This window comes from Salmo salar, chromosome 22 (assembly GCF_965601325.2).
Source record: "Salmo salar chromosome 22, fSalSal1, whole genome shotgun sequence".
Lineage (NCBI taxonomy): Eukaryota > Metazoa > Chordata > Actinopteri > Salmoniformes > Salmonidae > Salmo > Salmo salar.
Window position 1 is genome coordinate 26,277,592 of NC_138312.1, and position 14,732 is coordinate 26,292,323.

A 14,732-nucleotide genomic window follows, 5' to 3' on the forward strand; every position below is an offset into this window, starting at 1 on the left:
CTTGCTAACTTGCATTGCTAGTGGTTACAGTACTTCCAATGGAGATCAGTGACAGAACCATCTGTTTTCTTTAGATGAATTGCTCTATGTTTCCATTTTCCTGTCTCTGTCTCTTCTCCTGCTGATGTCACCCACATGTGGGATGTGAGTGAGATGAATGGCTGTTCATTATGAAGCTGTCCAGAATTGAGAGGAGCTGCTGTTTCTATGACACACGGCAGTTATAGCTAGAGAAACCACCTGTCGAGATCACGACATACAATTACATATTGGACATATCCTTAGGCAGAATGTTGAAAGGAAAAATAATTTGGTTTTAATCGTTTTTCGAGGAAGGTATTTATAGACTGCCAAACCCTTTTCTCATTTTGTTGTAGCTTAAAAAAACTTGAATATCTTGTCAATCATTTTTATTGCTAATGTTGAACTGTGCACCACCTCTGATCTTTGGTTGGTATGTCCTTACTACTAATAACGGGCTCATAAATGGCTTCAAAAAGAAGAGGGATTGTGAATTGGTCTTCCAGCTGCCAATTGGATTCGATGAGCAATGAAATGTATTTTGGCAGACATTACATCTCTACACCTGAGGAGGGATGGGAGGAGAGTGGGCATTCCTGCCATGATTGGGTGATTTGTACATCTCTGTCTGGGCCTAGTTCCTGCCAGTGCCAATATGGGTGTGAGCAAACACAAGAGCGAATCCTTCTAAGACTACACCCTGCTTAACGCATGCACGCACACACACACACACACACACACACACACACACACACACACACACACACACACACACACACACACACACACACACACACACACACACACACACACACACACACACACACACACACACACACTAGCTTGGAGGTGAAGGAGAGATAGAATGTGAGTTATGTGACTGTATGGAATGCGATGCCGACACCTCTGTGCTGGATTCACGTGGCTAGGCTACCCAGTGGTTTGAGGTGTTTGCTTATTCCCCCCAAGATTCCACAAATTTCACACGTCTTAATGAGAGAAGGAATTTGACTCTGGGGATTTAACCATTCACTGTCCTATATTGATTCACCCTGTGGCTCTCTGCCTCATCTTACACTAATAGTACTGGATGCATGATCTTTGTCTGTGTGGAGACATGGGCCATATGTTCAGTTTCAGGGCAGATCGCTATGTGACCTTACTATACCATTTTTTACATTTATTTTAGTATTATAAAAAAAATGTTACCCCCTTTTTCTCCCCAATTATGTGGTATCCAATTGTTAGTAGTTACTGTCTTGTCTCATCGCTGCAACTCCCTTACGGACTCGGGAGAGGCGAAGGTCGAGAGCCGTGCGTTCTCCGAAACACAACCCAACCAAGCCGCACTGCTTCTTAACACAGCGCGCATCCAACCCGGAAGCCAGCCGCACCAATGTGTCGGAGGAAACACCGTACACCTAGCAACCTGGTCAGCGTGCACTGCGCCCGGCCCGCCACAGGAGTCGCTAGTGCACGATGAGACAAGGATATCCCTGCCGGCCAAACCCTCCCTAACCCGGACAACGCTAGGCCAATTGTGCGCCGCCCCATGGGCCTCCCGGTCGCGGCCGGCTGCGACAGAGCCTGGGCTCAAACCCAGAGTCTCTGGTGACACAGCTAGCACCTAGTGCCACAGCTAGTGCCTTAGAACTATACCAGTTTTGATAGATGGTTATATGGTATTACATGAGAACGCTCTTGCATAAGTTCCTTACACATGCCAGTGAGAGAGAGATGGGGGTGGGGGGTTGACTACTGTATGTCCTTTAGCAGAGATTTAGCCTGTTTCTCTCACTGAGGGATAAATCATCTCATCTGATTCATCCCCCCAATAACATTCAGATTAAGGGTTTTTCACCTGGTAATGTGCCTGACATCCACCCTCCTTCTTAAAGGGAGCAACTGGTGGAGGGAGCCCTTTTGGTGTGGTTTGTGTAACATCAGGAGCATCAAATTCCCTTTGCAATCAGGTGTTAACAGGGCGCTGACGAGGCTCTGATAGAATGAGGTCAAACTGTCCTGGACCGCAAATGTTGACATCCTGTGACAGAACCCAGGTGTTTCTGCTCCTCTCATCTCTTCTCTTTCTTTCTCTCCATCTCTCACCCTGTCCATCCCATCCCGGTGCTGTTCTCCAGCGGTGTGCAGCTACGGCGTGTGCTTCAACGGGGGCCAGTGTCGACAGGGATCCCGCTCCAGCTCCCAGCTCTGTGATTGTCCTGCTGGCTTCAATGGGCCCAGTTGCCAGTATGGTGAGTACAACACTATCTGTTTAATGTAGTTCATACAGTATGTCCTGCTGTTCCTGTCTGTGTCTGTATGTATCTCTGGCCCCCCTCCATCTACTTCCATTATACAAGCCCTGTTGAACTACTTCTACCTTATCACTAGCAGACAGCATTTACAGTATCACACTGTGCTATAATAACAGTGCTTCACACACAGTGAATGAATAGGCAGTAGTAAGTAGAGCAGGCATCTTATGAGCAGGGTAACTGAAAATTGATTGAAACAGAGAGCAGTTTGTCAATTGATTAAAAACACATTTCTGTTTATTTTACCTCAGATAAGTGTTATTATATCAACCCAATATCTTTGCATTCTCACTGAACTCAACTTGAGTGATCACATTTCCCTACGAATAAATGGGAATCTCCTTACATCAACAGTTGCCATGTTGCCATTATGTTATCAGCAGCAGTTGTGGAAGTCAAGCCGTCGAAGCAGTGCGTTAGTGTGGAGGATGTTGTTGTTTTTCTGATCACTACGCACGACAGGAAATTCCTTCAAGAGCTTGGCTTTCACCAGAGTCGCCTGTCTCTCATACAGTCCAGGACTTCTCAGACACCCTAGATTGGTAGCCGACATCGGCACTCCCCCAAGTTCAAAGGTACAGGAAGTGCAGAACAATAGGAGTCCCCTTTATGAAGTGCCCTAACAAGACCCAGCCCAGTCTCTCTGGGATCTCACAGCTCTCTCACACGCCAACAACAGATGACAATCACACAGGGCTTTCCTCTGTAGGGGCAGGTCCAGTACTGATATACTTACTGCAAGCTGTCTACGATGGCTGATCTGATAGCTTCCATCTGTCTGTCTGCTTAAGCTGGAGACTCTGGGAACACACATTCTCAATGAGGTGTGAGCACAGCTGAAGACCATTTGGTGGGTGCTATCACAGGGCTGAGAGGGACTGAGGTGGTCTGTGGAATATACAGGGCACGCACACACGTACACGCTGTATTCAAACCCCATTGAGATATGCTGCCTGGTAGGAGGAGTAAGATGACCTCTCAAAGGTCAAGGGCCCAGGGTTAACATCTTACATAGTGGTCACAGCTAGATTGTATCTAAAGAACTGTGAAAAGTCCCAGTACAGCATAGACATCTATGTGCTTTGATGTGGTTGTTCAGTGTGAGAGGAGATACAGGCCTCCTGTGATCCTCCCTGTAGCTGCTCATCAGTTAGCCAGACCTGGACTCTGCATCCCAGAGGGCTGTGGTGAGAACGCATACCTCGCTGACAGACATGATGTATTATGGGATGAAGTGTGGAGGCGAGGACCGAGCCCTCCTCCAGCCCTGCTCCCTTTATCCCAGGGCTCTCACTCCACAGCCACCTGACAGAGAAAGGAAAGCCTGCTGCTGAAGACCTGACTCCTTTGTGAAAATGATCCTGGAAAAGGCAGACAATCCAAATCCCATCTTTCAACCTGCTCTGTCTCTTTGTTTGATCAAGCTATTCTGAGCTCAGCCGTGTTCTGTGATTTCACTGGAATACACTCACTGCTTAGTGTCTCTCCTGTCTCTGTGATGGCCAGACATTTTTTTACTCTTCAGCTCTGAGAACAAGGTTGCAGACTGTGAGGGGCCCTCATTTAAAAAAAATATTTTTTATTTCACCTTTATTTAACCAGGTAGGCTAGTTGAGAACAAGTTGTCATTTACAACTGCGACCTGGCCAAGATAAAGCAAAGCAGTTCGACACATACAACAACACAGAGTTACACATGGAATAAACAACCATACAGTCAATAATACAGTACAAAAAGTCTATATACAGTGTGTGCAAATGAGGTAGGATAAGGCAATAAATAGGCCATGGTGGCGAAGTAATTTCAATATAGCAATTAAACACTGGAATGGAATGGAATGGAATGGTAGATAAGACTGGAGAGTGTGTACTTTGTGTGTTGGATGTATCAGTAAATGGTTAGCCTGGTGTGAAGCAGCGTGTCGCTTGTTTTGCCCATGCTGATCCGTCATTTGAAGGACAGAGAGAGGGTTAAACATCAGAAAATAATCAACTCAGGCCATTCACAGAGACTCACTGGGGGTCCCCTGGTGCTCTCTCTCTGTCTGTCAGCCTCTCTGTTTAACGTCAGAGGAGACACCAGCAGCTAGCTAGCTATCCCCCCTCCAGCTCCCCTTCCTCCCCTTCCTCACACACACATAAAGACTTGCCGCCATTGTTCAGGGTGGTGAGTGTTAGCTATCGTCAATGGGCACCCAGGGGCCTACTGTAGCTGGCGGACAGTTATGCAGAAGACCCCCGTCCTTCTATAAGGCTATTAGCCCATGAATGGAGTGGCAGTTATATTGCCATGTGATTGGCACTGAATGGACCACTGGCCTAGGTGCGTGCACCACAATTGGTTCTGGCTGACCTAAAGCAACACTTACAGTGGCAGGAGTTCTACATGAAGAGTTTCTTTCCAAAATGTTATATATCCATTTTCAGAAATGTTGGTAAATTAGCTTTTATTTTTCAATTGGTGTATTTTTTTCACTATCTAATCATGGCATGGGGTTGTTGAATGACATGCATGTATTTTTATAAATCTATCACTTGATGGTTTCATTTCAGAGAGACAAATAAACATGTTTTGTTGCAAAACGCTATATACAGTTGAAGTCGGAAGTTTACATACACTTAGGTTTGAGTCATTAAAACTCGTTTTTCAACCACTCCACAAATTTCCTGTTTGCAAACTATAGTTTTTGGCAAGTTGGTTAGGACATCTACTTTATGCATGACACAAGTCATTTTTCCAACAATTGTTTACAGACATATTATTTCACTTATAACTCACTGTAACACAATTCCAGTGGGTCAGACGTTTACATACACTAAGTTGACTGTGCCTTTAAACAGCTTGGAAAATTCCATAAAATTATGCCATGGCTTTAGAGGCTTCTGATAGGCTAATTGACATCATTTGAGTCAATTGGAGGTGTACCTGTGGATGTATTTCAAGGCCTACCTTCAAACTCAGTGCCTCTTTGCTTGACATCATGGGAAAATCAAGAGAAATCAGCCAAGACCTAGCCTCCCTGGTTAAATAAAGGTGAAATTAAAAATTAAAAAATAAAAAGTGTATTACTATCATCATAACTTCATTAGGAATATTTTTGAAAAAAAAATAACAAACGGTTCTCAAGATTTCAGAATAACAGTACTATTCTGGAACACTAGAGATCACTTTCGTTCCCGGTTCTGTTTCCGTTCCTCAAAATATTGTTATTTTTCAGTTTTCGTCAGTTCTGTTCCCTGAACCGTTTCCAACCCCTGATGTAAACGATCAGAAATGGTTCCGATAGGTAACGTTTATGTTAGCATTATGTGGCACCAATGGATGTATAAATTAAGATATGTGCTTGATGCACATGTTTAGGGTAAAAATTACTATGAATGACTGTCATCACCCACTGCCACAGGGCATCATAGTAATGTTTACACTAAACATGTACATTAATCAATGCTAAATATATATACTGTAGTACAATGGAACTGGAACTGCAAAACACACATATCTGTCACAGCAGACTGGTATTGAGAGTGGAACACCACTAATTAGTCCCCTCAATACAGAAACACACAACACTGACAAACACAGAGGAACCACATCAATGCAACAGGCAACAGAGAATCACATCCCACCGCACGCCATCGCATGCCAAAGGAAGGAATTCACAGACAAAAAGCTGAGAGGAAGAAACCACAGTAATTAAATGATGAGTGAATCTCAGTACAGTGTTGTACAGAGTGTTGGTATGCATCAGGCAACACAACACTTGTATTCCGCAACAATGTTTCTCAGCTTATGTGTGAACATGTGATGACACAAAGCACACCAGTCTGACAGCTCTGAGAAAGCATGATCACCACAACAGAAACTTGAATCATAATAACAGCCTGCAAACAGGACACAGGATAGTATCCACCAGGGGCGCAACTTTGATTTTAGAAGGGGGGGACATTCAGTCGGATAAACACTCCAAACATCTTACCCGATCACTCGGAGGCATCCGCATGGTCCTAAAGCAACCATTGCCTCATTTTGTATAACATTCCAATGATAAAGCCGGGTGGGACAAAAATGCAATTTCAGAATGTGGGTGGGACATGCCCCCATCCCCAGTGAAAGTACCTGCTAATTCCAGGGTTTTTCTTTATTTTTACTATTTTCTACGTTGTAGAATAATAGTGAAGACATCAAAACTATGAAATAACACATATGGAATCATGGAGTAACCAAAAAAGTGTTAAACAAACCAAAATATATTTTAGATTTTAGATTCTTCAGAAAAGCCATCCTTTGCCTTGATGACAGCTTTGCACTCTTGACATTCTCTCAACCAGCTTCATGAGGTTGTCACCTGGAATGCATTTCAATTAACAGTTGTGCCTTGTTAAAAGTTAATTTGTGGAATTTCTTTCCATCTTAATGTGTTTGAGCCAATCAGTTGTGTTGTGACAAGGTAGGGGTGGTATACAGAATATAGCCCTATTTGGTAAAAGACCAAGTCCATATTATGGCAGTCCGTCATTACTTTAAGACATGAAGATCAAATAACTTTGAAAGCGTCTTCAAGTGCAGTCGCAAAAACCATCAAGCGCTATGATGAAACTGGCTTTCATGAGGACCGCCACAGGAAAGGAAGACCCAGAGTAACCTCTGCTGTGGAGGATAAGTTCATTAGAGTTTCTAGCCTCAGAAATTGCATCCCAAATAAATGCTTCACAGAGTTCAAGTAACAGACACATCTAAACATCAACCGTTCAGAGGAGACTGTGTAAATCAGGACTTCATGGACTAATTGCTGCAAAGAAACCACTACTAAAGGACACCAATAAGAAGAAGAGACTTGCTTGGTCCAAGAAACACGAGCAATGGACATTAGACCAGTGGAAATTGTCCTTTGGTATGATGAGCCCAAATTATGTGATTTTTGGGTTCAACTGCTGTGTCTTTGTGACACACAGAGTAGGTGAATTGATGATCTCCGCCTGTGTGGTTCCTACCATGAAGCATGGAGGAGGAGGTGTGATGGTGTGGGGGTGCTTTGCTAGTGACATTGTCTGTAATTTATTTAGAATTCAAGGCACACTTAACCAGCATGGTTACCATAGCATTCTACAGCGATACGCCATCCCATCTGGTTTGTGTTTAGTGGGACTATCATTTGTTTTTCAACAGGACAATGACCTTAAACACACCTCCAGGCTGTGTAAGGGCTATTTGACCAAGGAGAGTGATGGAGTGCTGCATAAGATGACCTGGCCTCCAAAATCACCCGAACTCAAACCAATTGAGATGGTTTGGGATGAGTTGGACCACAGAGTGAAGGAAAAGCAGCCAACAAGTGCTCGGCATAAATGTGGGATCACCTTCAAAAGTGTTGGAAAAACATTCCTCATGAAGCTGGTTGAGAGAATGCCAGAGTGTGCAAAGCTGTTATCAAGGCAAAGGGTGACTACTTTGAAGAATCTAAAATCAGTTTAACAATTATTTGGTTACTACATGATTCCATATGTGTTATTTAATAGTTGTGATGTATTCACTATTATTCTAAAATGTAGAAAATATAAAAAATAAAGAAAAACCCTTGAATGAGTAGGTGTGTCCAAACTTTTGACTGGTGCTGAATATACTCTGCCAAGTCTGTCAACGCCAGGCAAGTGGTGCCCTCTGGGATACATACAGAGCTTCCAGGGCTTTCAGACTCCTGGCAGACATCTTCATCAGAGCCAACATCTGGCCTCTGAACACACAATAATGCTCTCTGTCCTACAAAAACACTATCGGACTTTAACTGCCTTTTAAGTGCTACTTAAGCTGCCATTCACTGGTGTTAATGGTAGCATTCGAGTCATCTAGAAAACTCAAAAGACACTGAGTGTACAAAACATTACATACAATATATATTCAGAACATCCTCAATTCGTCGGGGTATACACAATAAAAGGTGTCAAAAGCTTTCCACAGAGATGCTGGCCCGTGTTGACTCCAATCCTTCACACAGTTGTGTCAAGTTGGCTTGATGTCCTTTGGGTGGTGGACCATTCTTGATACACATAGGAAACTGTTGAGTGTAAAAAAAAACACATTGCAGTTCTTGACACACTCAAACCGGTGCGCCTGGCACCTACTACCATACCCCATTCAAAGGTATGTAAATATTTTGTCTTGCCCATTCACCCTCTGAATGGCACACAACACAAGCCAAACACAATCCACAAATTCCTTCTTTAACATCTCCTCCCCTTCATCTACACTGATTGAAGTGGATTTAACAGGTGACATCAATAAGGGTTAATTTCTCTTGCCTGGATTCACCTGGTCAGTCTGTGTTATGGAAAGAGTTCCTAATGTTTTGTACACTCAGTTCATGTCAGTGTTTTTAATAGGAAAAGTGTATACGGTGATGATGACGTGGAGAGGATTCAAAGATGGTAGACACAGAGTGGTGAACAGGAGAATTGTCTCAAAGAAACAACCAATAGGAGCCAACATTCTATCTAGAGCTCCAGTTAAATGTTTGTTATGTCTATAGATCATGTCATGGCCCCTAACTGTGAAATCCTTGTTTCATTGAGCGATAATTGTGTTTTTTGCCTTTGTGTGTAAATGATTTCAGGGCCAGGAGCTCATGTTTTGGCTAGGGGTCATTGCAATGCCAAGCGGGCCAACCAGCTCCAGACATCACTCAAGATACTGTCTGTGGTGGTGCTAATCATTACCATCATTCTGTAATGTTTTTTTTTTTTAGGGCAAGTCAGTTAAGAACAAATTCTTATTTTCAATGACGGCCTAGGAACAGTAGGTTAACTGCCTTGTTCAGGGGAAGAACAACAGATTTTTACCTTGTCAGCTTCAGGGATTTGATCTTGCAACCTTTCAGTTACTAGTCCAATGCTCAACCACTAGGCTACCTGCCACCCTGTACAGTACCTTCGCTTCAAAGCACGTCAGGCATGCAGGGCACCCGTGGTATTGACTGGTCATAGAATTAAGGGTACAGGACTGACATGAGAGGCACTTCTAAGGGCCAGACCATTACACTTATAACAGGATGAACGGGACTGATTGGAGTTGCCGTAATGAGAATTTTAGAGGATGTTCAGTTTGAGAGAGTAGGTACTGTAGGGTACGTCAACTCAAGACCACATGAATCAAGAATGAAAGAGTGTTCATGTTGTTCTCTGTTACGCAACACTGTGCAGGTCTGTGTTCCACAAAACACTACAATGTGTGTAATTGCAGAACAAATGGTTCTGCTCAGAGCCTGAGTGCACAGATTGTGAGGCTGAGGCCTGTCCTCCACACTCCAGTGGCAGCTCACTGAGATGTGGCACACAGACAGGACACCACACTCCATCAGCAGCACAGAGTGGCGAGACTCAGACTCAGTGTCTAGCTGGGTCACACTTTCAGAGGAGAGAGGACACTGGGTTTCTATGTTGAGGAATAGGCCTATAGCATGGTATTGTGGTAGTGGTGGTGGTCGAGGTGGGGGAGCTGTAGAGATAGTAGGTACCAGAAAACCATGCTGTCCTCTGCCGTGTGGTTGGTTCAGTTTTACTGCAGGTTATCTGGTTCATCACCTAGAGCCTCTCGACAGGAATACTGTTACACATACCTCAGATATCAGTCAGAGACCACACACACACCACACACTACTCACTCGCTCACTCTGAACCCCTCCCTGTGCAGCTGGCTCCTAGACTTCCTAACGGGCCAACCCCAGGTTGTGAAGGTAAGCAACAACACCTCCGCCACACTGATCCTCAACACGGGGAGCTCAGTCCCCTCCTGTACTCCTTGCTCACCCATGACCGCGTGGCTACGCACGTCTCCCGCTCAATCATCAAGTTTGCTGATGACACAACAGTTGTAGGCCTGATGACCAACAACAATGAGAAAGCCTACAACGAGGAGGTGAGGGCACTGGTGGAGTGGTGCCAGGAAAATTACCTCTCCCTCAACATCAACAAAATGAAGGAGCTGATCGTGGACTACAGGAGATGGGAGAGAGAGCATGCCTCCATCGACATCGACAGGGTCGCAGTGGGTGTAAAGGGTCAAAAGCTTCAAGTTCCTCGGGGTGCACATTGTTGAGGAACTGAAATGGTTCCTCCACACTGATGCCATGGTGAAGGCACAACAGCACCTCTTCAACCTCAGGAGGCTGAAAAAATGTGTCTTGGCCCCTAAGACCCTCATGAACTTCTGCAGATGCACTATTGAGAGCATTCGGTCAGGCTGTATCACTGCCTGGTACAGCAACTGGACCGCCCGCAACCGCAGGGCTCCCCAGTCAGTGGTGTGGTCAGCCCAACGCATCACCGGGGGCACAGTGCCTGCCTTCCAGGACAGCACCGGTGTCACAGGAAGGCCAAGAAGATCATGAAGGACCTCAGCCACCCGAGCCACAGCCTGTTCACCCTGTTACCATCTAGCAGGCGGAGACAGTACAGGTGCATCAAAGCTGGGACAGAGAGAATGAAAAACAGCTTATATCTCCAGGCCATCAGACTGTTAAACAGTCATCACTAGCCGGCCTCTGCCCAGTAAACTGCCCTGCACCTTAGTCACTGTCACTAGCCGGCTACCACCCGGTACGCTACCCTGCACCTTAGACACTGTCACTAGCCGGCTACCACCCGGTACGCTACCCTGCACCTTAGACACTGTCACTAGCCGGCTACCACCCGGTACGCTACCCTGCACCTTAGACACTGTCACTAGCCGGCTACCACCCGGTACGCTACCCTGCACCTTAGTCACTGTCACTAGCCGGCTACCACCCGGTACGCTACCCTGCACCTTAGACACTGTCACTAGCCGGCTACCACCCGGTACGCTACCCTGCACCTTAGACACTGTCACTAGCCGGCTACCACCCGGTACGCTACCCTGCACCTTAGTCACTGTCACTAGCCGGCTACCACCCGGTACGCTACCCTGCACCTTAGTCACTGTCACTAGCCAGCTACCACCCGGTACGCTACCCTGCACCTTAGACACTGTCACTAGCCGGCTACCACCCGGTACGCTACCCTGCACCTTAGACACTGTCACTAGCCGGCTACCACCCGGTACGCTACCCTGCACCTTAGACACTGTCACTAGCCGGCTACCACCCGGTACGCTACCCTGCACCTTAGTCACTGTCACTAGCCGGCTACCACCCGGTACGCTACCCTGCACCTTAGACACTGTCACTAGCCGGCTACCACCCGGTACGCTACCCTGCACCTTAGACACTGTCACTAGCCGGCTACCACCCGGTACGCTACCCTGCACCTTAGACACTGTCACTAGCCGGCTACCACCCGGTACGCTACCCTGCACCTTAGACACTGTCACTAGCTGGCTACCACCCGGTACGCTACCCTGCACCTTAGAAATTGCTGCCCTATGTGCATATAATCATTGGACCCCGGTCACTTTAATAATGTTTACATGATGTTTATTGTTCTGTAAATAGTTTCTGTAGTTAGAAAAGGATTCGATTAGGATTCCTGCAACATTATTCTGTTGAAATTAAATTTGATCTCTGAAAAATGAAGCTAATTGATTGCTCACATTACAGTATCACTTACAGTATATATTGTCCATTCTGTCGATACACACCACATATTTATATTCCGGACTCTGATATTGCTCGTTCTGATATTTGTTAATCTCTTATGTCTTCTTTTTTACTTGGGATTATTTGTGTATTAGTATTGTACTGTTAAATATTTACTGCACTGCTGGAGCTAGAAACATAAGCATTTTCACTGCAGCTGCTTTAACATCTGCTGATCTGTGTACGTGACAAATAAACTTGGATTTGAATTGACACACATACACACACACACTCTGACCAACGTCTCTCAGATGTGGACCTCACACAGAGAAAATAGCTTCACAGGTGCCAGCCATACAGACGATTGCATCAAGTGCATCTGCTTAGTATTCAACAGAGATCAATAGTGCTACAGTATTCATTTTTATGATCTCTGTGCATCTCCTTGTAAAACAGGAATGTTCCTTTTCCCATCCACATTATACTGTCATCGCGACCTTTAGGGGAAGTTCGCTCTGGTGTCTTTGATGTGACGATCTCAAATAGATGAAAAATGTGATAGAAGGGAGAAAATATCAAGATCATACCCGGAGAGAGAAATGGGCTCTTGGTTAACACCAGCTTTTATTCAGAGAATAGAACCCTAGTTCTCTTTGTTGATCTTTTGTTGATCTAAACAGCTTGGTTATTAATGAAGAGCACTTGGCCTTTGACTATTGAAGAGTGCTGAACACAGCACAACTGATGAGGTTTACGATTATCTGTCATTTTAAAGAGGTGACACGTCAGATCATTTGTTTGGATTTCTTTTGGGATTCGGGAATCATTCAGATATCTGTCGCTCTGCAGCTGGGATAGTGGCCTTTTCAATTAAATGTTTTGTCTGTTCGGAGAAGCTCTCTTCAAGAAGAAGAAGCCTTACCTTGGATTGATAGTATTCTTGCAGTGTGTTGCAGGAGTGGTTGCCTGAATAGAAGAACCGTAGTCAAGCGGAGTTGTTTCAGATGTTAGTGTCTGCACCATCTTTGTTTGCCCACCATTAGCTGATGAATAGAGGTCTCTTTTCAAAGTAGCTGTTCAATAACTTGTCAAAACCTGCCTCTCAACTGTCCATGTAGCTGTCCTTTTCTAGAAAAAAAGTATTACTTTTTAAATAAAATCTCTTTGTCTGAACAATTGTATTAGTATAAAATAATATAATTTCCCATTTTTTGGCATACAATATAGCTCAGTATTTGAATAATTGATTTTATACAGTCAGATTTGCTCATATTTATCAAGGATGCCAATAACGTCAGACACCTCTGTATGTGGTAGATACATTTTATTTATTTTTTTCCTTAGGATACAGTTCCCTCTTAATCCCATTATTCAATACATCGAATTTCTAAGCAAGCATGTTTTAAATGTATTTGTTTTTATTTGATACAATCTGCACAGATTGAAAGCAAGCAGTCAAAGTTATGTTTTGTTTAACATACCGTATAAATAGATTTGGGTCTTTGAGGTGGTTCTGGGAAAGTGTGTCAGGAGTCTCACTGCAGTGGGTTTACAGTGTTTAATGAGCATTATTATAGGAGCCTGCTCTCTCTGGGAAATAACTTCTGACCATAATGTTAATGTTAACATGAACTGTCCAGATGTTAGCAGTGTTTAACCCTTAGTCAGGATGACTATGTACCACATCCAGATCACACGTGTGTGTCACAGGAAAGGCCCCCTTGACTGATGCAAGAGCACAGGCTCTGGTTCATGCCCCATAAATGTGTTCATCAGAAATATGGTTTATAGTTTTGGCATCTGTACCAGTCCTGACTTGTTGTAAAAACTGAGTGACCTCTGTCCTACCTCTCAGAGGAATGATAAGACCTTGCCTAGAGGATACTGGTAGTACGCATACAGTATGTACAGTGCCTTCAGAAAGTATTCACACCCCTTGACCTTTTCCACGTTGTTTTGTTACAGCCTGAATTTAAAATGGGTTACATTTGGATTTTGTGTCACTGATCTATACACAATACCCCATTATGTCAAAGTGGAATTATGTTTTTAGAAATGTTAACAAATGAATTTAAAAAAGAAAATATCTTCAGTCAATAAGTATTCAACCACTTTGTTATGGCTAGCCTAAATAAGTTCAGCAGTAAACATTTGCTTAAGTCAGATACATTTAATAAGGCCTCACTCTGTGTGCAATAATGGTGTTTAACATGATTCTTGAGTGACTACCTCATCTCTGTACCCCACACATAAAATTATCTGTAAGGTCCCTAAGTCGAGCAGACAATTTCAAGTACAGAATCAACCACAAAGACCAGGGAGGTTTTCCAATGCCTCGCAAAGAAGGACATCTATTGGTAGACGAAAAACAAAAAAGAAGACAATGAATAACCCTTTGAGCATGGTGAAGTTATTAATTACACTTTGGATGGTGTAGCAATACACGCAGGCACTACAAAGATACAGGCGTCCTTCCTAACTCTGTTGACGGAGAGGAAGGAAACCACTCAGGGTTTTTACCATGAGGCCAATTGTGATTTTAAACCAGTTGCATAGTTAAATGGCTGTGATAGGAGAAAACTAAGGATGGATCAACAACATTGTAATTACTCCACAATACTAACTTAATTGACAGAGTGAAAAGAAGGAAGACTGTACAGAATAAAAATATTCCAAAACGTGCATCCTGTTTGCAATGAAGCACTAAAGTAAAACTGCTAGAAATATGGAAAAGAGGAAAAGAGTATGGAAAAGAGTACACAGCATTATCTTTGGGTCAAATCCAACACAACACATCACTGAGTAACATGCTTCATATTTTTAAGCATGGTGGTGGCTTCATCATGTTA

The 14,732-nt window shown here is 44.0% G+C and overlaps 1 protein-coding gene across 1 annotated transcript in view; it reads left to right on the plus strand.

The window, feature by feature from the left end:
• LOC106582957 (uncharacterized) overlaps positions 1 to 14,732 on the plus strand; it is a 96,957-nt gene that overhangs the window by 26,016 nt on the left and 56,209 nt on the right. The window contains exon 4 of the mRNA XM_014166599.3: positions 2,163 to 2,276. Coding sequence (XP_014022074.3) covers positions 2,163 to 2,276 — 114 coding nt within the window. The remainder of the gene's footprint in view (positions 1 to 2,162; positions 2,277 to 14,732) is intronic.